Here is a 23,455-nt window from a genome sequence, read left to right as displayed (position 1 = left end):
CCAAATCAGTGGGCACAGCACATACTGGGCCCTCAGATAGGCAGTGTGGCCCACATTTACTGGTCTCTCCCCCAGGTGGAGAGCTGCTGCGGGCCCAGCCTGCCTGGGCCCTTCCCTCCTTGCTCTCCCGCCAGCAGAGCTCTGGGGAAAGGAAGGCAGGGAGGGGTAGGAGCGGCCACTCACATCAGCCATAGATGTGTCCACGATGTGCTTGGCCAGATCCTGGTAGGAGGTGCAGCAGGTCCCCAAGCTGGACTGGCTGGCTGGAGAGCAGCAGTAGCTCCCCACAGAGGCCCTGCGGCCTACGATAAACAGGCGGGGCTCAGCACAACAGCTCCGCAGCAGGGACGGCCAGTACCTTAAGATCTAGCAAGCATCAGCCTCAAGTCCCCAAACCACAGGTGGCTATGCCCTCCCCTCCCCACCACTCACTGTAGGCTGAGCTCTTCCAGGCCGACCAGGCCAGGTTCAGGTGACTGTTCCTCACTGTAGAGAGGCCCCGCCCATCCTCTGTCCAGGTGTCCTTGGAATCAGCCAAGCTCAGGTGCTCCTGCAGAACAAAGGACACCTGGAACAGAGAGCCAGACAGCAAGCACAGAAGTACCCCCTGCACCTCTGAAGTACACCCTCACAGCTTCCGGTGTGATGGGTCAGTTGTATAGATCCTCCCTGCTGGGACTACAGGAGGCTGATGTCCCTTCTACCCTCAAGCAGACAGCAGCAATACAAAACAAGAGCCTGGACAGTGTGTCCTCATCCTCCAAGCCACAGGCTCCAAGGTTGCTTGGAAGAGAGTTCCAATGGGGATCAGAACAACCAGGGCCTGAGAGTACCAGGGACTCTTGCCAACCTGGGGGGAAGCAGGCGAGAGGTCCTCTGCACTACCGTGGCAACAGCAATAAGGCGCAGGCCAGAGGGTAATAAAGCCAGGGTGAAGAGGAAGCACCTGGATCCTTGGCCCTTGCCCCAGGTGCAGCAGCTCAGCTGAGGTCCATTTAATACGGGACCAGATGGCAGTGGTCCTCTGGATCTGCAGTAGGGTTACCACACCTTTCACCTCAGCAAGTTCCGCAGCGACATGACTCTGAATCTAACAGGCACCCACCACCCTCCTATCACTTCTAACTTATTGCTACCACCCCCCTAATTCTTACTCCAGCACTAGACCTGTTGCTACTTTGAAGACAATAAGGGGTAAACAAAGTTCTATCTCCATCCTCACCTCCTCCCGTCCTGCTGCAGCAGACAGCAGGGCCTTCTGCCTCAGCTTTAGACCTGGGGCCACCCTCTCAGGAACCAACTCTCTCCGCTTGCTGCCTCTGCATTTCCCTCTTCATATCTCCTTCCTGTCAGCATTTAGCATGCAGGAATTTCTCCCGTCTTCAAAACTTTGATGCCACTTCTTTTGTACTCCCACCCTTCACAGATAGGCTCCTTGAAAAAGGTGTCACCCTGACCAATCTCCCAACTCTCACCTATTTCTGAACCTACCCTAATCTAGCATTTGCCCTCACCACACCTCCAAACAGCAGTGCCCAAGTCCATGAGCACGTGTGGGTGGGCCTGGTGCCACAGGCTCTAGTTCTCATCTCTCCCTTTTCCTGAGTGACTCACTTTCTGCACTCTCAGCCTCCTGGGTTCCCACCTCTCCAGGGGCTCTTTCCCAGTTTCTTTGGTTGATTCATCCTCCTTAACTATTGACTGGTATTGTGGGATTCTTTCAAAACTCGGGCCCAGGTACTTTCTCATTATATAATATACTGCTAGGGGATCCCGTCTGTTCCCAGTGCTATACTGATGGCTTCCAAAAATAAATATCCACGAATTAGTAAGTATTGCTGAGACAACAGGGTAGCCATTTGAAAAAACATTTACATCAGAGACTCATTTCACAGACCATGCCAGAATAAATCCTTTATGCCTTGTGGATCAAAGATACATTGCACAGTGAAGGAAGTTTAACATTATTACAAGAAAATATAACTAAAAAATAATCAAAGCCAGGCACAGTGGCACATGCCTGTAGTCCCAGGTGCCTGGGACACTAAGGCAGGGGGATTGCTTGAGCCCAGGAGTTCAAGCCCAGCCTAGTGACATAGTAACACTCCATATTTTAAAAAAGTAATAAAAACAAATATAGTGGAGAAATGTCTTTCTAAACAGGGCACAAAACTCAAAAGCCGTGAAAGAAAGGAATGATAAAACCAGGCAGACAACATAAAATGTAAATATTCTACTCAGTAATAAGTATCATAAACATGCAACTGGGAAAAAAACATTGTCATCTCAAATGAAAAACAAGGATAGGGGCAGCACCTGTGGCTCAAGGAGTAGGGCGCTGGTCCCATATGCCGGAGGTGGCGGGTTCAAACCCAGCCCTGGCCAAAAACCACAAAAAAAAAGAAAAACAAGGATAATTTTCTTTTTTTGTGTGTGTGTGGTTTTTGGCCAGGGCTGGGCTTGAACCCGCCACCTCTGGCATATGGGACTGGTGCCCTACCCCGTTGAGCCACAGGCACCGCCCAAGGATAATTTTCTTAACATAAAGAAGGGCCAACAACCCAATAGAGAAATGGGTGTAGTTAGTACACCGACAGCCACAGCAGACAGGCCAAAGGGCTCTTCAATATCTGAAAAGATAACTCAATCTCAAATATGAAAGCTGCAAATTAAAACTAAAATTAAATACTATTTTATACCTGTCAGACTAACAGAGTGAAGAAAAAACATTGTGGTAACACTTTATTAAGTAGAGTGTATGTAAGTAGGCATTGTTAAGTTTGTTGTTGGGGAGTATTAATTGGTATACTTCAGAAATTTTTATCAAAATTAAAAATGCATATATCCTTTGACCTAGGATTCCCATGTATAGAAATTTAACATTAGAAAAGGCCCAATCATTTAGGGAGATTTCTGCCTCCCCCTCCCTTTTTTTTCTTGAGACAGAGTCTCAAGCTATCACCTTGGGTAGAGTGCTGTACCGTCAAAGCTCACAGCAACCTCCAACTCTTCCACTTAAGCGATTCTCTTGCCTCAGCCTCCCAAGTAGCTGGGGCCTTTTCTAATCCTCTTCCATGTTGTTCTCCCATGTCCCTCTTTACACTGCAGCCACACCAGCTTTCATCTAGTACTCTCCTCAAGGCCCATCTTGCTGGGCCCACATCTCTCCCATTAAATTTTCACTGTATTATAGCTGGGCATTGTGGCGGGTGCCTGTAGTCCCAGCTGCTCAGGAGGCTGAGGCAAGAGAATCGCTTAAGCCCAGGAGTTGGAGGTCGCTGTGAGCTGTGTGATGCCATGGCACTCTACCGAGGGCCATAAAGTGAGACTCTGTCTCTACAAAAAAAAAAAATTTTTTTTTCACTGTATTATTAAGCACCTCTCGCCTTTCTGGGCTCAATTTAAATGTTCCCTCTTCAGAGTGTTTCTACTAATCCTCCAGACCAGGTCAGATCCCCTGTTTTATGCTGGGTTACCACCCCCTGCTTCAAATAACTTATGGCAATAATAATTACACATCATAAAATAATTTGTTTAACATTTACCCCTCTAACAGTCTGTTTTAAGGTCAAGAATAGTTTTGCTTACCGCTGTATCCTGAAATAATGCCTACAATAATAAATACTTGTTGAATGAATGAATAAACAGAGAGGGAGGGAATGGGACCACAGGGACGGGCAAAGGCCTGAACATGAGCGGGCTCATGTCAGCAGTGTGCTCCAAAAGGCACAGCATCCTGCCCAAATGCTAGCCTCAGGAGTCCAGCTCGTTCCCAACCTTTGCCTACTTACCATGTTTTCTGGGGATTGGAGCTGGCCTGACAAGGCTGGGCTGCTGTTGTAGCCAGAGGTCATGCCAGACGAGAGGCTTCCATTGGAGCTGGTGCACAGGGAGCTGGAGTTAGCCAGGCTGTGGAGTTTTTCTTCCTCCTGGGAAGGCCAAACCATCACCAAGCAGCTTGTGATATACCCACGTCACCTACAGCCCCCTCCAACCCTCAAACATCCTTTCTCACCTCCACAGCCCCTATCACCCACCTGCCTTTGTCTCCCAACTCAGCCTCACACCCCACGCTTTCCTAAAGTCATTGCTCCTCACCCTTCCCCACACTCCCTACCACATGCCAAAGCCTCTTCCTCCCAGACTGTGGCCTGGGGACAGGAGCTGGTCTGCGGAGGATATAAAGGAGTGAGTTCAGCTTTGAGTTGATACCAGGGCTCCCACTCTCTCCTCCAAATGTTATATCCCAAGACTGAGGCAGCCATGGCAAAGGCAGATCCAGTCTGGGGTCCGCCCTGGGCTCAAAGTCCATCCCGAAATGATAGGCCTGCCGCACTCCCCACCCTCAACAGCTGGGAAGTGATCTGCCGGCGGATTCTCAGCTTCTCTTGTTCCGCCCGCTCCCGCAGTCGGTCCCGGGCCCGGGCAATCTCCGCCCTGGCCTCCTCGCGCGCCCGCTGGTAGTCTCGCAGCATCAGCTCTATGTCCAAGGGTGAGTGCGCAGGCCGGGACACTGACTCTGGGCTCCTAGAGGAGATCACAAGATGGAAAGACACCTCACATGACACCGGTGACAGCTCTAGCTAAACACCACCTCCTAGAAGGCCTCATCCTCCCTTTACCCACAGGATCTTAAAGTTTATTTGACATCCTCAGAAGATGTTGCCGAACAGAGAAGAACAGGCCACGTTGAGGTCCAGGCCTGCAGACTTGCACAGCATGTCAGGTCTCCCACCCCACCCCCGTCCATCCTTCCCCAGGACTCTTCTCTGCCCACCCCTCCCTCACCCTACTGCCCCTTGCATCCGTTCTCCATTTGCCCCAGTCTCCCACACCCACCTCCACTTGCCCACAAGCATGGAGGACCCCGAGGTGCTAAAACTCCCCACCCTGCTCCCCACCACCACCAAAAAGCTTGCTCCTTACAGGGTTCCAAGTCTGCCCTCACCTAGTGGTCTCCACAACATCTTTCCTCAGTTGCTGCAGGTATTCTCGGCGCCTGCTGGGCAAGTCAAGGTCCTGGGTGAGGAAATCCCTGTTGGGCAGGAGGCTCAGTTGTTTCTGGGGGCTCAAGCTCCGCGTCCGACGGAAGTTCTGGAGTCGCTCAGCCCGCTCTCTCCTGAGGTTCTCAATGGTGGTTTTTTGCCTGAGACAAAATGTGATTGACTCAACCGAAGCTGGTACCAAATGCCCTTTCACCTCAAGTCCTATGTCTGACCCTGGGAGGCCCCAGAGACAAACGCTGGCCCAGGGAACAGTAAACTATTGCTTTGCTCAGTTCTTCCCTCTTGACCCCTGCTCCCCCACTCCACCCCACCCTGCCTAACTGCAGGCTGGGCCTTACCGGGCATGGAGCTCCTCCCAGATGGACAAGGCAGGCTTGTCAGGAGCAAGCGCCTCCCCGGCCCCACTCTGTAGTACCTGCAGCAGGGCATCCGACTCCCCAAAGCCACGGTGCAGTTTGGCTTCTGTGAGTTCCATGCTGAGTGAGAGATTCTGTGTCCCAACTTGCAGGGGAATCTGCTCCCTCTGGGACCACTCAGGACCCTGGTTCTGGCCTTCAAGAGGATGTGGGGTACTCTGTCCCTGCTCTCCATAGCTGAGATCACAGCTGGCCCCCAGCTCTTCAGTCATACCTGGGCTCCCAGAAGAGCCATCCTGAACCCCATGCCAGTTCCTAAATTTATTATGCACAGGGAGGTCCCTCAGATTGTGATGCTGGGGGTCAGGCGTCATGCACATCTGGGAACTGGGGCGCAGCTGCCCTTCAGGTTGGCAGGCCTGAGGGAGGCTCAAGGCAGGATCCTGGAGCCTTGTATTATCAGTCAGCTCAGAGATAGGGCAGGGGCTGAGGTGTTGGAGGCCTCTCCATGAAGAGAAAAGGTCCAAAGGAGGCTGGGGCTCCCCTGGAGGTACTGAGCTCTCACCTGCATTTTCTGACCTGCTTTGCCATCGACTTGGCCCCTTACTGCTCAGTGGGCCGAGCTCTGGGGAAACCTCTTCAGGCACCAAGCTGTCGGCCAGCCTCTGGCTCCTCTGCGGCCATGGTAGAGGTATCAATTTGCTTTGGACCTCAGTGGTGGTGCTGAGCTCACGCTGCTGAGGGGGCTGCTCTATGAAATTAACTTGGAGATCTGGGCTCTGCTGTGGGCTGTGTGTGGAGCGTAACTCAAGAAAGGACCTCACAACACTCCTCTCTAAGGGACTTCTACCCTCTCCACCCGGCTTCTCAGCTCTCTGGCAACCATCTGACTCAATGGTTTGGGAGTAATTATCCATTAGAGGCTCCAGGATACCAAGAGGAGGATCTGGGTAGGAATCAAGCTTCTGATGACCTTCAAGAGGGGGAGCTGAAGGAGTCAAAGAGCCTGGGGGAAGACCCAACTCTTGGGTGCTTGGACAAAGAGTGAGGATGGGGGAGGAGGCCCTGTCTACCAACAAGGCATTTGTGGAGTCCAGCTCCTTCTGCTCCCTGGGCTCCCCGAGGGCCTGTGAAATATTGAGGAAGAGCCCTGGGGAGTGAGAGGTGCTGAGGCTGGAGTTGCTGACAACCATGGAAGAGGATTCCTCTGGCTGGGAGATGGGAGGCAGAAAAGCATCAGAAACTGCTGGGCTCACGGAAGGAAGATTCTGCCCAATAGCGTCTTTTTGAAACTGTAGCGGGGCTGAGGGTGTTGGAGGGCTCTGGGATCTGCAGTGAGTGCCTTCCTCCTGGAGATCTGGGGGCTGTGCCATTTTCCACGCTGTTTCCTCTGCCTCTTCTCTCTTCTGAGCAACATCTCCCTTTTCTTGAGACATGGTTGAGGTATCTGAGCTCGGCACCTTAAGGATCCTATCAGTTTCCTGAGGTTTGGCCTCTGAGGCCTGGTAGCACAGGGGTGAGATCAGGTCAGTTTGGCTGCCCTCATCCACTGTGGTCTGAGTAAAGCTGTCCATCATCAGCAGGGTCTGTGGGGCCTCATCAGGGGTGTTTCTTTTGGTGTTGTGCTCCTTTCTGTCCACACTGGGCTTGGAGAGACTCCCAAGCAGCTCAGAGGTACTGTGCAGGAGCTGTGAGAGGTGGAGGGACAGGTTGTGCATGCTGGCCCACGAGGCCAGCTCAGGGGTGGCCATTGCACTGGCTTCAGACTGGGCAGAGATGTCAGTGCAGCTCCAGCGGAGCCTGCAACCCAGGGTCTGTGTGCCCTTCTCAAATGTGCTAGTTCTGACCTTTCCCTTGGGGCAGCCTGTTTCTGACAGGCACAGTGGCATAATCTCCTTCACCAGACCTGTAGCACTTCCCTCACCCGAGGGAGACTTACTCCTCAGACAGCCTGTCTCAACAGGGGGGCCCTTGCACTGGGGTCTGTCAAGACCTGAAGTGGGGGCTGCTCCTTCAGGCCTGGTCAGGACAGGGGGGTGCCCTAGGACAAAGGAGGCCCTCCTTATTTCCTGGGTTTCATTTGAAGCTTGGCTATTCTCAATGCTGCTATAAGTGCTTGCCAGGTCCTGAGTGTTGACATGGGTGCTGAGTGGGGAGAGGAATGGCGAGTTCTGGTCTTCTAGGCCATTGCCCATGTTGGACCACTCGGCTACATTTGATGGTGTCAGGTCCCAGGGTTTCTGGCTGCAGGAGACATCGATGGCACCGCCCTGGGCCACGTTTGATGGTGTCAGGTCCCAGGGTTTCTTGATACAGGAGACATCGACGGCACCGCCCTGGGCCACGTTTGATGGTGTCAGGTCCCAGGGTTTCTGGCTGGAGGAGACATCGATGGCACCGCCCTGGGCCACGTTTGATGGTGTCAGGTCCCAGGGTTTCTGGCTGCAGGAGACATCGACGGCACCGCCCGGGGCCACGTTTGATGGTGTCAGGTCCCAGGGTTTCTGGCTGCAGGAGACATCGACGGCACCACCCGAGGCCACGTTTGATGGTGTCAGGTCCCAGGGTTTCTTGATACAGGAGACATCGACGGCACTGCCCTGGGCCACGTTTGATGGTGTCAGGTCCCAGGGTTTCTGGCTGGAGGAGACATCGATGGCACCGCCCTGGGCCACGTTTGATGGTGTCAGGTCCCAGGGTTTCTGGCTGCAGGAGACATCGACGGCACCGCCCGGGGCCACGTTTGATGGTGTCAGGTCCCAGAGTTTCTGGCTGGAGGAGACATCAGCAGCACTGCCAAACACATACTGCTTCCAGCCAATATATGCAGGCCCCTCTGGATACCACAGTGGGATATAGGGATTGATATCATTGGAGCCGAAGTGCAAAATTTCTTTGCCCAGCTGAGAACCCCAATTGTCTGGCCTGACCTGGACACCCAGTCTCTCTGGCTTTCCCTGCTGAGCCTGATCTAAAGCATCAGGCATCCAGCTGGTCACAAAAGCAGGGGTTGGCATGCATGAGGCAGTTGGAGATGTTGGGTAAGGAGGGGTGATGGGTTTTAAGGGCCTGTCATCAGCAGTGCCATCACCCACAGTAGATGAGGCTTTCTCATCGCTGTCTGTAGCCTTCAGAGATACTCTTACCACTGACTTTCCTGAGGGAAAGCCCTTGAGGGGCGGGTACCACTGTTTCTCAGGCCCTGGTATATCCTGGTCTATAGAGGAGAGAGGCTTCACGTTCAAGTTTAACTCCCGAAGAGATGGAGAAGAGCTGAACACAGGCAACTGTTGTCTGGGGGAGGACTCAGAGTGTTGGGGGCCAGAGAAGATGGCAATCATAGGAATTGAGTACCTGTGCTGGGGCTGGTCGGGCCTCTGGGCGACAGGCTGTGGTGTTTCTCTTTGCTCCAAGGGCACAGCAGCTGGGTCTTCAAAGCTCAGTGAGAAAACCTTGGCCACAGCCACTTCTTTCCCAGCTTCTGTAATCTCACAGCCATCCAGGCCACCGTCATTGGAAGGTGGGGTAGTCTTGCCCTGGGCATCTGAAGCCTGGTCTCTCTGCTGCTCTTCCTCCTCCCAGAGATTGTCATCCTGGGGACTGGAGACATGTTTCCAGCATGCTATAGACTTGGCTTGGGAATTCAAGCAATTATTATCCCTGGACTTTGTGGAAAATTGGGTGTTTTCTGAAAGGCATCTGATGGCATTTTTGAAACATCCAAGCTGTAATTCTACCGTCAGCTCACTCTCAGTAGGCCTTTCGCTTAAATTCAGGATATGTGGTCCCTGAGTTGTTGCAGGTGGTTCTGCCTTGGTTTGAGACACCTGTGCATCCTGGCCACCTATAGAGCTGCCCTGAAAGTGCCTCAGTGACTCAGAATACATGCCTGCAGGGAAAGGGGCAAACTTAGGGTCTTCAGTGGCTTTCTTCTCGGCCACCTTGTTTTCAGGAATCCATACTGAACTGTCAGCAGCTGAGTAGCTGGAAGCACTTGTCTTCACATCAGAGGTAGATGGGGAGTTGTAACCTTGAGCTGGAGATAGGATAGCAGCCATAGTGGATGGTTCTAGAGTGCTGTTTTCTGCTGGCCTAACTTTCATATTAAGGTCTTGGAGCTCAGGTCCATGTGTCAAGAGCATGTCAGCTTCCCTAAAAGAGCTCTCTCTTGTCTCATCCCTCTCATAGGCCTCGGAAGGTACAACACAGGGTGGGTGGACAGTGAGGGGAGCAGACTTTAAAGTCTCCTTCCCCGGGTCACCTTCTCTATAACATAGTAAAGTGGAAGAACAGGAGGGACAGGCAGGAGTAGCAGTAGGCTGAGAATGCCAGGACTGACAGGAAGGGACAATTCTGCTCCCTTCTTCCCTCCTCGGTGGGCTGAGAGTCCTGTTGCCTTCGGTGCTCCCTGAGAAGAGGAGGCAATCTAAAATTTCCTTTCCACATCTGTAGGGGCCTTCCTCCCTCACTGCCCCAGGATCTGGGCTAGGTCTTTGATCTGGAAATGAAGTTGGCCCAGGATGTTTGCTGCAAGCTCTGGAGGCTTCAGTCAACTCAGACACAATCCTTCCCTTCCACTCCACATGCTGCTGTGCTGGAGCTCCCAGTTTAACCTTTCTCATGGCTCCAGGCAGAACAATTCCCTGCTGGGGACTTGCCCACCCTTCTTCTAAGCCAATGAAAGCCTCAAGGCTTTGGATGTGGTCTTGCTTAGAAAAGAGACTTGCAGAATCCTGAGCATCACAGATCACAGTCTGACTTTCAAGTTGGGCTGTTTTTTCTCCCTGTGCCGTCAGCAAGAAGTTACCTGAACCTACTATATATGCGGTGTCCTGAGCTCTAGGCTCCTGGTGCTCTGGGCTGCTGGCCCTACGGGCAGGGGACATATCTTCTGTAGTCCCCCGGGGAGCTGACTTACTTTGCCCACCCATAATCACTCCAGAATCATCACAAGGGGCCTGAGAAGATAAGGCAGCCACTCCTTTCTCTGGTGTTATCTTCCTGTCCCCCTGCACAGCTGCTGAAGAAAGAAGGCTGTTGCAGTCTACAGGATCCACAAAGGAAAATGTTCTGGTTGCTTCTTCCTTTTTTTCTATGATTATGGAAGAAGTAGAGTGACATATGAGCTGTTCATAAGCTCCCAGGAAATGTTTCAGTTCTCCAGGACAATGTCTTTCGCCCAGAGCAGAGGCAGCATAGGAAGAAGCCTGTGTGGGACACCATGGCCCTCTGTCAGCGTCAGTGTTGGGCGAAGGTTGAAAGCTGTCTGCAGAGAGCGGTGAGGTCTGGAGTTTCCTCTTATCAACTGACAGATGTCCTGGTTCGGCAGATACAGACGCCCCATCAGACCCCTGTGCTTCGCCCTCATTCCCGGTACTGTCTGACACTGATTGGTCCATTTGTTTATACTGATGCCTGCCAGCAGCCCTTGAAGAACATTCTAGTAAAGTTTCATAGTAAGGAAAGACTGTCCCCCCAGCCACAAGGTCATTGAGCTGCTTTCCCTGGGCCTTTGCCTGTCTGATATCCTCCAAGATAGCCAGGCACATGGATGCATAGACAGAAGGCTCCAACAGCCTGGGCTCTGGGTGTGGTACCCTTGGCAGGGAAACAGGTCCTAAGAAAGCCTCAGCCTCCTCCTCTGCCTTCTGCTTTGCCTCTGTACCTTGATTATTATTCTCTTGTAAGGAGAAGCTGACCCTCTTTTCAAGCTGGCTAGAGCCCCTGCTCAGGGAATTGGCTCCTATTTCTTTTTGTACAGCTACTTCAGCTTCAGAAGGCAAACCTTCCTTGGTACTCAAGTCCATAGAGGTGATTCCGTGGTCCCCTCCTTGGTCTTGGGGGCTGGTGCTCACTGATAGCCTGGCCGCAATGCTCTCTGGTGCCTCAAAATGATGAGCTCCCGGGGCCATGGATATCACAGATTCACAGAGAGCCGCGTGCGCCACCAAAGTGCTCTCTCTCACCTTTCCCTGAGGGCTGTGGCTTCTCGACTTCCCGCTCTGCTCCTGAGGCTCTGCTCTAGCCACCCAGGGGCTCTTGGGAATCTTCAACGTTGTGGGATCCAGCACAAAGTCGACTGAAGAGATGTCTACAGCATCAGACGCATGGAGACAGCTGCTGGGCAGGTTTGGAGAATTCAAGGGCAAGGTATTACTCAGGTCTTGGTGAAAAGGAGCTGTAGAGGGATCTTGCTGGCTCGGCAATGGACCAATGGTCTCCTGACTGAAAAATGTGCCCAAATAAAGGTGACTTGGACCAAAAAATTCCTGAGTCAATGACATCATTTTATTTTTATCCTGTAGGTCCCCTCCCCTTTGCACAGCCATTTCAATGCCACCCTGAGCTGTTGGCTCCTCTTGCTTGGAACTACTTAAGTATTTAGCAATTTGGCTTTCCTGATAACTTTTCACAGTCTCTAATTCCTCAGGACTTCCTAAGCCCCAAGGCTGCCCTTTGAGGCTTGCTAACACTTTTCCCAAATTGCTGTCATTCTCAGAAGACCTCTCAGGCCTGGGCTGCAAAGGCTGAGCTTTAGCCAGTGATTTCCTCCTCCTCCTCTTGGGGTGAAGAGAAGTGTTGGTGGGCTCTCTGTGAGCTGTGCATGTCCCTAAAGAATCACACACGTCCTGAGCTAATTCTGCCGAATGGATGTGCCCGCTCATAGAGTTCCTCTCTTGTATACATTCCCTTGACATCTGCAGGCTTAAGGTGATTTCTCGGACATGGGGATGGCTCCCAGTGCTACTGCAAACCTCCACCTGTCTCGCTTTACCATCTCTACAGATAACATCATCTGTCTGTTTGGGAGAAGATGGCTGATCCTCAAAGGACAGACACTTTCCAGGGCTGGCTGGCCGAAGGACACGGTCAGCCTTCTCCTGATCCTTCTGGCCCTGGATCATAAACTCCTTCTTGACTGCTGGTGTATGGGCAGCACAAAGCTTCTTATTCTTTGTAGATTCCATTTCTAAGATGTCATTTTCCAGCTGCATTATACTCCTAATTAGTCTAGCCATTTCGTCAGCATTATTAGCCCTTTTATTCTGTTTCTTCCCAGAAGGTTCTTCTTTGGGGTTTAACATTTCTTGTAACCTTCCACAGCCCTTGTGCTCACTGGGGTTTCTTTCCTGAAAGCACGTAACTAACTGAAATTTTCCGTATGTAGACTCTGTCCGTGGAAGCTTAAACTCTTCTGAGCAATCTTTGGGGTGCAGAGCTTTTCCAAGCAGCCCAGTTTCATTCTTCCCTCCCCACTTTGGCGTTGGACTCTCGCCCCAGGCCACTGTCACTGGGCTGCTTACTCTATGATGCACTGATTGAGACTTCAAAGAAACAGCAGTTTCCCCTGGCATGTCCTTCTCAAAGCCTAAATTGATGGTCCTACAGGTGAAATCAGACCTGGCCCCAGAGGGGAACTGTCTCTTTCTGTCATGAGCCTGGGTCTGCCTTAGAACTATACTCTGATCCTGTTCTTCTTCCCAACCTGCCTCAGATTCACAGGTAAGGAGGAGAGGCTTTCCACACCTGGAATGGTCTGAGGACGCGGACTCTTCTCCCTCAAGTGCTTCAAGACCGTGTTTTATATTCAGCATGCCAACTTGATTTTCAAATTCCCATACTTTTGTGCCACCAGAGCGGGGAAGATGTCTGTTCTGAGCAACAAAAAAATAAACTGAATTACGGCTTTCTTCTTTAGTATTTCCAGGACATTTCCCTAATTCTTGGATCACTTCCCTGGGGTTTGTATCCACTGGCCTCTCTGCTGTGACCCGCTGAGATGAGGCAATTGTGGGCTTCTGGTTTTGTAACAGTACTGGAAAATTCTTCTTCAAATAAGCGTTTTGGAGGAGGTGGCCAACGCCCCAGGCTTCCCTAGGGGGTGGGGAAGGCGGCTTTGCTTCTCTATAAGCCGGAATCTCTAAAGCAGTTTCTGTCAGGGCATCCCTGCTTTTGGTCACATAGAATGTTTCCAAGGGAGGAGGCTGCAGAGAAGACTGGGGTGGACTCCAGGGAGCAGAGTGGAAGGATAGCTCCGCATCTGATGGAAAGGCAAAGGCATCCTCTGCGCGTCTTCCTGCTGCTTCCCTGTCGCTCTCTTGCCAATCTGCCTTCTCCTCCTGTAGAGGATAGTGGCTGTTAGGTCTTAATTGCCCTGGCTGGATTACAGTCTTTTTCCTAAAAGGAGTGCAGTCTTGGGATGGTTGGTCTGTTTTGGTGGCTATGATGACATTTTTGTGACAAGTGCTCTTCTGGAAAAAATACTCATCAGAGGAAGTCCTAAGTCTAGGTTTCCTGCCACCCTGAAAACATTCTTCCAAGTTACTCTGTTTGGTTTTATGTGCTTCTATCACGGAATGTGGTATGTTGTTCTCTTCTGGAAAGACCTGTGCATTTATTGATACAGAAGACAACGATTCTAAGTCTGCTGAGTAAGTGTCATTGTAACTCACCTCCTTCTCACTAGGGTTAAAGAAATCTGAAGGACCTTCTAACTTGGCCTTTAAACTGTTCTGATCTTTCTCTGCTCTCACACGCCTGATTTTGGATACAGGGATTGGAAAGTTATTAAAATCCAGACTGCTAGCTACCCTGGGACCAACTGGCAATATAGTATCTCGTCCTTGGCCAGAAGCTTGGGTCAGGGAACCAGAGTCTTCCTCAGGGCAGCAGAAAGCTGGCCTGAACTCTTCTGTAGCTTCCAAAACTGAGAGTTCAAGGAGATACTTTTGCTGAAGGGTGGCCCAATCCCTTTCCTGGGTGCTGCCTCCATGATTGAATGAGGTGGCAGAGGCAGCTGGTGCACCTGACACATTGGAACCGTGGGACACTTCGGAGCTGCCCTGCTGGGACATGTCAGGGAGGCTTCTGCCCAGAGAGGGGCCATCAGCTCCTGATTGAAGAAGCCTCTGAGCTCCCCAGATGGATAGCTTGGATGCACCAAATGCAGAGGTTGTGTACTCCTCTCCTACACCCCAGGGGCGCTCAGTCCTGCCCTGGGGCAGTTGAGAGCTATAGGACAGGACTGTTTTGACACCTGCTGACCTTTGTTCTTCAATATTTAGCCAGTATCCAGGCCTCTCACCATCACAGGGATGAAATTCCTGCACATCAGTACTTGGACATAAAGAACCTACTATTCCTAGGGGGCTGCTGGGGTTGGTCTTAGAGTCACAGGAAAACCAGGAATCCATGGACATCAGTGGGCTCTCTACTGAAAGCTGCATGCCTCGGAGAGGGTTGGCTTGTTCGGAGTAGCTCGCCTCCGCCTCTGACTCAGACTGTTCATAATGGGGCTGGAACTGAGGATCAAGGGAAGATGACTTGCTCACTGGCAGGGTGGCATCCAGCCTTGCTCCTGTCCTGTGGTTGATGGTATTGAGGCTGCGCGCTGCCTCCTGGCTCACTGGAGGCAGATGAGAGTCCTGCAGGTGCCAGAAAGTCTCTGTGGGCATCTCATCAGCTGAGCCAAGAGAAGGCTCTTCTCGTTCATCTTTCCCTACTTCCTTCCCCGCCTCGATCAGTCCAACTTGAGCAAGTAAGACACTGTCTGAGGGCACAGCGAAGCCCCTCACAGAGGTTCTAGTTCTGATCCTGCAGTGGCCATGGCTGTTGGTGTGATGGCTGGCCCCTGAGCGGCCGTTGAGACTTTGGTACTCCTTTTCAGCCAGTGAGTCCTCAGATATTTGGCTGTCATCACTTTCAGAATTGTCTGGCTCTGAGAGATTCCACTGCTTCCCCTGAGGGTCCTCTAGCTTTGGGGGCTCCACCAGGGCTTTGGCATAGACACAAGAGAGAGAACTCACGGAGTAATTAATATCTGTGTCAGAGGAGTCATTGTCTTTTTCTCTGGCATGGAACACTTGTGGGCTGGAATCTCCAAGTGGGGCCATGGTGTCTAGGTCCCCTGCATTGAGCTGTCTCTTCAAGGGAGTGCCATGAGGCAGATAAAAGGACTTTTTGGCAATGTCTCTGACCCTGGCTGCCAACACCTTATGGCGCCTTTTTGATGGCCTGCTTGCAGAAAGTGGTTTATATTCTCCCCGAAAAGTCTTCATGGTCTTTCTGTGCAGAGCTGGCTGCTTGGGTCCTTCAGAACACAGGGAAATATAGGAGGCAGCTGGTCCCTTAGCCCTTCTGATCTGGGTGGTAGGGGTGAGGGTTTGGAGCCCACTCCTTGACTTTAGCTTGTTAGCTGATTGGCTCAGAGATGCTAAGCTCTGGGACACCTTCTGATGGAGCTGCTTACCCACTCGACTCATTTCCTGGATGCCAACAGACTTGGGGCTCACAGTAAGGCAGGTGCCTTGAGCTGAGGCTCCCCTCCTGGCCGAGGCTCCTCCAGCTGTACAAGGCTTCCCTGGGCCTGAGGAATGGAGACCATTCCTGCGGAGACGCCCCGTCCTTGGACAGTAAGAAGCACCCTGTGGCAAGTGCTCTTCAGATGATGTTTGCTCCGATATCTGGTGAGTGGGGTCAGGCACAGGTGGTAACATGGTGGACAGATCCAAATTCAGGGAAACTCTGTGGAGACAAGGAAAGCCATCTCAGAAGAAGTAAGAGGTCCCCTACTTCCTGCTGACCTAAGGAATATAAAGTTTCACTTAGTTTACTCCAAAAGAGGTTAAAAACCAGGCCCATGTTAACCGACTTCAGTGCCAGAGGAAAAAGTCTACAGGTATAATAATATGTAGACTATGGTCCTAGCTCTCTGAGAGACTCCAGATACATCCTATTCCTCAATTTCTTTTCTTTTCTTTTTTTTAAGACAGAGTCTCACTTTGTCACCCTGGGTAGAGTGCCGTGGCATCACCGCTCATAGTAACCTCAAACTCTTGGGCTCAAGTGATTCTCTTGCCTCAGCTTCCCAAGTAGCTGGGGCTACAGGCACCCACCACAATGCCCAGCTATTTTTTAGAGACAGGGTCTCGCTCTTACTCAGGCTGGCCTCAAACCCATGAGCTCAGGCAACCCACCCACCCTGGCTTCCCAGACTGCTAGGATTACAGGTGTGAGCCGCCATGCCCAGCATTTTTTTTAAGATGCTCTTTCTCTGTCGCCCAGGCTAGTGTCCATAGCTCACTGTAGCTTCAAACTCCTGGGCTCAAGTGATTCTCCTGAGTAGCTGGAAATAACAGACACACACCTTCCTGCCCAGCTGTTTTGTTTTGTTTTTTTGAAGAGACAGATCTCCCTCTTGCTCAGGCTGGGCTCAAACTCCTCACCTGAAGCAACCCCCCTCCTCCCAAAGTGCTAGCACTGCAGGCCTGAGCCAAGGCACAATTAGAGAAATTTGCCTAGGTTTTAGACTATATTAAGTAATCTTAATTTTAGTAGTTGTGATAATGACATTGTGCTAATAAGGAAAATTTACATTTTTAAGAGGTGTATACTTAAAAATCCAGAATGAAAATAACATGATGTCTAAGAGTTGCTTTAAAATACTTCAGAAAATAGGGTGGTGCCTGTGGCTCAAAGGGGTAGGGCGCCGACCCCATATGCCGGAGGTGGCGGGTTCAAACCCAGCCCCGGCCAAAAAAAACTGCAAAAAAAAAAAAAAAAAACTTCAGAAAATAGAAACACAGGGAGATATAGCAAGTGCAGTAAATTCTAATGACCGATGAATATGGGTGATAAGTATATTATTCTCTCAACGTTGAGTGTGTTTCATTTTTTACTCACTCTGTTGCCCAGGCTAGAGTGCCATGGCATCAGCTTAGCTCAGGGCAACCTCAAATTCCTGGGTTCAAGCAATCCTCCTGCCTCAGCCTCCCAAGTAGCTGGGAATATAGGCACCCGCCACAATGCCCAGATAGTTTTTCTATTTGTAGTAGAGATGGGGTCTTGGTCTTTTATTTATGTATTTTATTTATTTGAGATAGAGTCTTACTAGTCGTCCTTGGTAGAGTGCCATGGCATCACAGCTCACAGCAACCTCCAACTCTTGGGCTCAAGTGATTCTCTTGCCTCAGCCTTCCAAGTAGCTGGGAGGCACCCACCACAACGGCTGGCTGTTTTTTGCTGCAGTTGTCATTGTTGTTTTAGCTGGCTTGGGCCAGGTTCGAACCTGCCAGCCTCAGTGTATGTGGCTGGTGCTATAACCACTGTACTACAGGTGCTGAGCCAGGGTCTTGGTCTTGCTCAGACTGGTCTCTACCTCCTGAACTCCAGGAATCCCCCTACCTTGGCTTCCCAAAGTGCTAGGATTACAGGCTTTAGCCACCATACCTGGTCTGTTTAAAATTTTTCATAATAAAAAGTTTTGTAAGAGTTCACCTAGTACTCTGAAGACCAGAGAGGTGAGCAAACACCAGGAGACATCAATTGTGAACTTTCTGCAGAGGCCCTGAGGATATGAAAAGGTATAAGACACAGGCCTCTGGTCAGAAGAGTTTGGAATCCTCCCCCTTTTACTGCATATAAAGAATGATGGAGAAAAGAAATAAGGAAGATCCTGACTTGAGCCTAGGAGTCAAGACATACTCACTCATTAGGTGAGAGGTCGAGCCAGGAGCTCACTTAAAGCGCAGGCAGGGGAGGAGGGAGAGGGAGGTGGTCTGGGAATGAAGAAACCCAGTTTGAAGCCTGAGGGGACTGAGGTGGTATGTGCAGGACATATAAGCACATGTATGTGGGCAGTGCAGGTCTAAGAGTAGGCGAAAAGTGAGGCTGAGATCCATACCCAGAAGATAGCATCAAAGAAGCAAGACTCTCCACCCTGAGGGTGAGGACTAAGGGAGAAGGCTGTATCTGAAGAGACACACGGAGAAGGGAGAAGCCAGAGGAGGGGGAAGTGATGGGGACGAGGGGAACACACGTCTTTCAGTTCACAGATGGAGGAGACTGAGGCCCTGGGGAGTAAGGAGCACTGCCTGAGTGGCAGTTATCAACTTCGCCACGTGCTTCCAGGTGACACTGGCTGTACCTGTGGAGCTGGAGCACGTGCTGGCTGCACAGCCTTTGAAGGCTCAAAGGATTGCAACGTGCCCATCCGCCTCCACGCCGAGGCTCTGGAACCCGGCCTCCACAGGGGTCCCAGGGTGGGGACTTGTGGGCGTGCTCGTCCTGCAGCCAGCACTGTGGCCTGAACTGCTGCGGTCCCTTCTGGGCTCCCAGCAATCTCTGCTTCTAGATGATTCTCTCTAGCTGGAAAGAGGCATTTTTTCGCCAGATTTTCCACCCTGCTGCTCGAAGAAATGCGTCTCCGCAGGAGCTGCGGATGCACTGCCCTCTCCAGGCTTTGGGTGGGTGGGGGCCGCTGAGTCTCAGGACCTGTCTGATGCTGGGGATCAGGTGGAACAAATGCCTCAGCTTCTTTCTCTGCTACATGGTTGTCTTCTTGCTGCCGCTGCTGCGAGCTGGCTGGCCAGGTATCCTCTCTGAGCAGCCACTGCTGGTCTGGGGACCAAAAACACTCAGAAGTTCAGCACCTTCCTCCCTGCCTGTGGCTGCCTGGGCTCAGACACCTCTGCCCATGGCTAGTCCTGTGTGGAATGAAAGAGCTGGCCAGGGTGATGAGACAGGATGGGGGCTGCAGGCCCTTAGCACAAGAGTGGACACATGCGAGGGCAGGTGGCGAGACATGGACAGGTGTGCACGTGAGGAGGAGTGAGGAGCAGGCCCATCGCTCTGAGGGATGAGCAGGAAGGGAGCTTCCTTATTCCTGTTTCCAGCCCCCTTAGAAGAGCCTCAGGTCTCTAAAAGAAGGGAGAGAACACCTAACACCAAAGGTTCCATCATCTCACAAAGAAAACAAAGGAGAGAACACAGAAGGCTGGGGAAGCATGAAAGAAGAAACGAGAAGGGGAGGCAGACATTTTAAACGCACCTACTTCCTTTAGTCTGCTGGCTGATAGAAGCCCGGTCAAACTCCAGTTCCTTCTCAACTCTAATCTGTCCTGTTAGGATTTGTGGCCTCAAATCCTTCACATAGCACAGCTGCTGAACCTGGGCCCTATGGGACGTCTCTCCAGCCCTTGGCGGCTGAAGGTCCTCGTCACATTGCTTTTCAAGCACTCTCCTGTCACAGAAGCATCCGGGGTTACCCAAGAGGAAATGCAAACCATGCTCAGGAGAAACTGGAAGCAGTCTAAGCCCCTCCAGGACAGCCCTGAATTCAACCGGGTAAAGAAGGCTTTGGACTTCTGGCAACTTGAGACAAACAGGCATGGTGTCACAGGCAGCTCGTGATGTCACAGTGCAGGAGAGGAGAACTGTCATTAAACTAGGGTATTCTTAGATTGGTAGGTTTAGCAGAAACACAAGTTTATTTTGGTTAAGGAAAATCACAACGAAGTTGATTTTAAAGAAACTCAAAAATATTTTAACTAAACCAAGAAGTTTGTCCTTTAAAAAATAAAAGGAGGCTGGGCATGGTGGCTCACGCCTGTAATCATAGCACTCTGAGAGGCCAAAGTGGGTAGACTGCTTGAGCTCAGGAGTTTGAGACCAGTTTGAGCAAGAGAAAGACCCTGTCTCGAAAAAATAGCCGGGTGTTGTGGTGGGCACCTGTAGTCCCAGCTACTCGGGAGGCTGAGGCAAGATGATTGCTTAAGCCCAAGAGTTTGAGGTTGCTGTGAGCTATGAGGCCACAATACTCTATTGAGGGCGACAAAGTAAGAGTCTATCTCAAAAATAAATAAATAAAGGTTTCTTCTAAAAATCTGTTGGAAATACCAAGTAGAGCAGAAGCTCCAATGGAGATTCTCTCCTACATGTTCAGAGATAGCTACTGCACCTCCATTTCCTGAAACAGAAATCCCTGTGACCTGATGGGAAGAGGCGGCCAGTCCAGAAGAGGAAGAGAGTTTGTAAGCACCCTACATCTATGTGTTTGGCAGCAGCCCAAGGGGAGAGCTGAGCTCCCCTAGGACCATTCTCAGCGAAGCGGACCTGTGATAAGATCAAGACCCTTACACTCTGCCTTATCTTTCCAAGATATGTGCCGAAGTGTTCACTGGTGAAGTATGTCATGAATTTGTCCAGACCCAGTGGAGAGGAATGGGAGAAAGTATGAACAAAAATGAAATAAAATTAACCATGAGGCTAGGTATGGTGGCTTGCTCTTATAATCCTAGCACTCTGGGAGACCGAGGTGGGTGGATCATCTGAGCTCATGAGTTCAAGACCAGACTGAGCAAGAGTAAGACCCCCTCTCTACTAAAAATGGAAAAACTAGGGCAGCGCCTGTGGCTCAGTGAGTAGGCACCGGCCCCATATACCAAGGGTAGCGGGTTCAAACCTGGCCCTGGCCAAACTGCAACAAAAAAATAGCCAGGAGTTGTGGCGGGCGCCTGTAGTCCCAGCTACCGGGAGGCTGAGGCAAAATAATTGCCTAATCCCAAGATCTGGAGGTTGCTTTGAGCTGTGACGCCATAGCACTCTACTGAGGGCAATAAAGTGAGACTCTGTCTCTAAAACAATAAAATAAAATAAAACAGAAAAACTAGCCAAGTGTAATTGGTGCCTGTACTCCCAGCTACCCATGAGGCTGAGGCAGGAGGATCACTTGAACCCAAGAGTTCGAGGCTGTGAGCTAGGCTGACACATGGCACAGATCACTATCTCACTGTGGTTTGAAACTCTGTCTAAAAAAAAAAAAAATTAGCCACCAAGTTGATAATTTGTGTTATATTCAAAATTTCCACAATAAAATGTTTACAAAGAATTCTAGATTGTAGTAATGCCTTCTTCTGTCACCAGGTTCCTGCATGACCACTAATGAGTCAGTGGCTTCCTCCGAAAACTGACAGCTTCCACCTACTTGCTAAACATGTCCTGTGGTCACACAAGGTCTTCTAGGTAAGTACCTCAAATGTGTTTCCTGCAGGATGTCTCCCTCCCTGTCCTTCAGGTTTCTAACGGTGCCAGCTGCACGAGCACTTCAGAGTAGGCACAGAGGGAGTGTCTGAGAAGAGTCAGATTCTTCTAGAGGCCAGAATCAGACCTGCCTTGTCCAGTGTTCAGCCCTCTACAATCCCAGAACACGACTCAAAGGCTTGAAGAAGGTCATAGATAGTTTGGAAAGTCTCCTTACAGATGCTCTATTATTGCATTATTAAGATTCTCATCCTTTACCCAGACTGATTTGAGGAAAATAGGAGGAAGGGGATTTGTATTCACATGGGCTTCTACCGATGACCAGACTCCAGGCAGTCCTAGCCATGTGCTATAAAGGATTCAATCTTTTTAGGAGTTACCACCTTGTAGAGCAGAATGAAATCATAGAGAGTGTCAAAACAGAGGTCTAGGCTGGGCACTGAAGCTTGTGCCTGTAATCCCAGAGCTTTGGAATTACACTGAGGTGGGAGGATCACTTTAGTCCAGGAGGTGAAGACCTGCCTGAAGGCCGTGTTAACTATAAATAAGCTGGGCATTGTGGCACACACCTGTCATCCCAGAGGAGACTGAGGCAGGAGGATCCCTTGACCCAGGAGTTTGAAGTTGTAGTGAGTTATGATGACGCCACTGCACTCTACCCAGAGTGACAAAGCAAGACTCTGTCTCAAAAAAAAAAAAAAAAAATTAACCAAGCATGGTTGTGCACATCTGTAGTCTCAGCTACTTGGGAGGCTGACACAGGAGAATGGATTGAGCCCAAGAGTTCAAGCCGGCATTAAGCTCTGATGGTGCCACCAAACATGAGCATGAGTGACAGAATGAGAAAAAAAAAAGTAAAAATAAAGAAGAAGTAGATGTTTATAAACTAGAGCATGTGGTGCAAATTTGGTCTGCTTTGTTTTCATAAATAAAGCTTTTTTGGAACACGGCCAAACCCACTGTTTATGTATTATACGGGGCTGCTTTTGCACCACACTGGCAAAGTCAAGCAGCCGCCAACAGCCCACACAGCCCACGAAGATTAAAATGCTGTCTGGCCATTTACAGAAAACGTTTGCCACCCCTGTCTTGGAAGAAGTTAAGATTTCAAAATGTGGCCTTGGGAGGACAATGAAAGATGATGGGTGGAATAGATTGGGGGGGGCGGGAGATGCCACAACCACAGTCCCTTTCCTGGGAAGAAGGCTGTGGGGTGATTCGATTTGCAAGCAGTACAAGGACGAGGACAGGTCCATATATTTGAGCAGATGTGCTCAGGGGAAGATCGGTGCCACCTGCTGCAGGCAAAGGCCAAAAACACACAGTCGGGAGATATATAAGGAGGAAAGGTACCCCCTGTCACACGTGACGTAGAAGGCTGGGGACAGCCACTGGAACAGAAACCAGTTAATGCCGAACAAATATTCCCCTGGGGAACATTTTATACGTCTATTTATATGTATCATGCCTGTATACAGTTCCAAATTTTGTCTGGCTAAAGAAATGGCAGAATTACAAACGTAAGACCATCACAGAGTCCTAAATAAACCCAGCAAAAACCCACAAACCACCAGATGGCACAGGCAGGACGGGGATATCTCGGATTCCCTGAGATTACTTAGTTTCCTTCTCTGGCTGTCTCCCCAGCCTTCAGATTTACAATTTGCTTCTCCTTAGAAGAGCATTCCTTTTACCCTCCCCTGGGAAAGAAGCGGCTGTGATACGGTTTCCTTTCCAGCAACACTGGGGCCTGCAGGGAGAAGCTGTCTGGGTGATCACTACAGACACAGCACATTTACCTAAGAGCCCACACAGACGGAATGGCTCCCTCTGCTAAGCTGAATTCCCAGAAAGCTCTTGAAAAAGAAAACAGCAACCTTATACTGCATGTCTGGGTAGATTTCAAGGGGCACGTCTTCATTTTCCTGCCAGCCAAGGAACCCCTGTCTCTATCAGATGGCTGGCTTTCTCTTGATGGCTCCAGAACCCCCCAGCTGCTGCCTGGTCACCTGCTGCCAGGACTCCACTGTGCCCGCTCTCTTCTCTCCCAGCCCCCCTCCCTGCCTCGGGGTCTGGCAGCTTCTGCAGCAGCGTCCACTAACTAAAGCAACAGTGACAGTGGCAGCAGCAACAGTGTGTCCCAGGCTCTAGGCACCTAAGGGTAAGCCCCTAAAATTCCAAATGGGAAAATGCCAAGAACGCAGGCAATGGTATTTAAGGACAAACTCCTCTCTGGTCCAGATCTCTGCTGCAAGGAAAAAAGGAGAGCAGACT

The 23,455-nt window shown here is 50.7% G+C and overlaps 1 protein-coding gene across 10 annotated transcripts in view; it reads right to left on the bottom strand.

Annotated features, from left to right (window-relative positions):
- The window catches only part of STARD9 (StAR related lipid transfer domain containing 9), a 133,049-nt gene that overhangs the window by 1,947 nt on the left and 107,647 nt on the right, over window positions 1-23,455 (bottom strand). For 7 of the 10 annotated variants that reach the window (XR_008380599.1, XM_053593647.1, XM_053593648.1 and 4 more), the window contains 6 exons: window positions 5,345-15,886; window positions 4,949-5,146; window positions 4,344-4,527; window positions 3,792-3,929; window positions 433-550; window positions 184-302 (listed from right to left, as the gene is read on the bottom strand). Coding sequence is in view for 9 of the 10 variants with exons in the window: in XM_053593647.1 (XP_053449622.1) it covers window positions 184-302; window positions 433-550; window positions 3,792-3,929; window positions 4,344-4,527; window positions 4,949-5,146; window positions 5,345-15,886 (11,299 nt within the window). In the remaining variant the exon portion in view is untranslated. The other 3 variants (XM_053593655.1, XM_053593652.1, XM_053593654.1) reach the window with 3 other exon arrangements.

Source organism: Nycticebus coucang, chromosome 6 (genome assembly GCF_027406575.1).
Source record: "Nycticebus coucang isolate mNycCou1 chromosome 6, mNycCou1.pri, whole genome shotgun sequence".
In the NCBI taxonomy this organism is placed as follows: Eukaryota; Metazoa; Chordata; class Mammalia; order Primates; family Lorisidae; genus Nycticebus; species Nycticebus coucang.
Note: the sequence above shows the minus strand (reverse complement) of the source record. Positions and strands in the feature narration are given on the sequence as shown.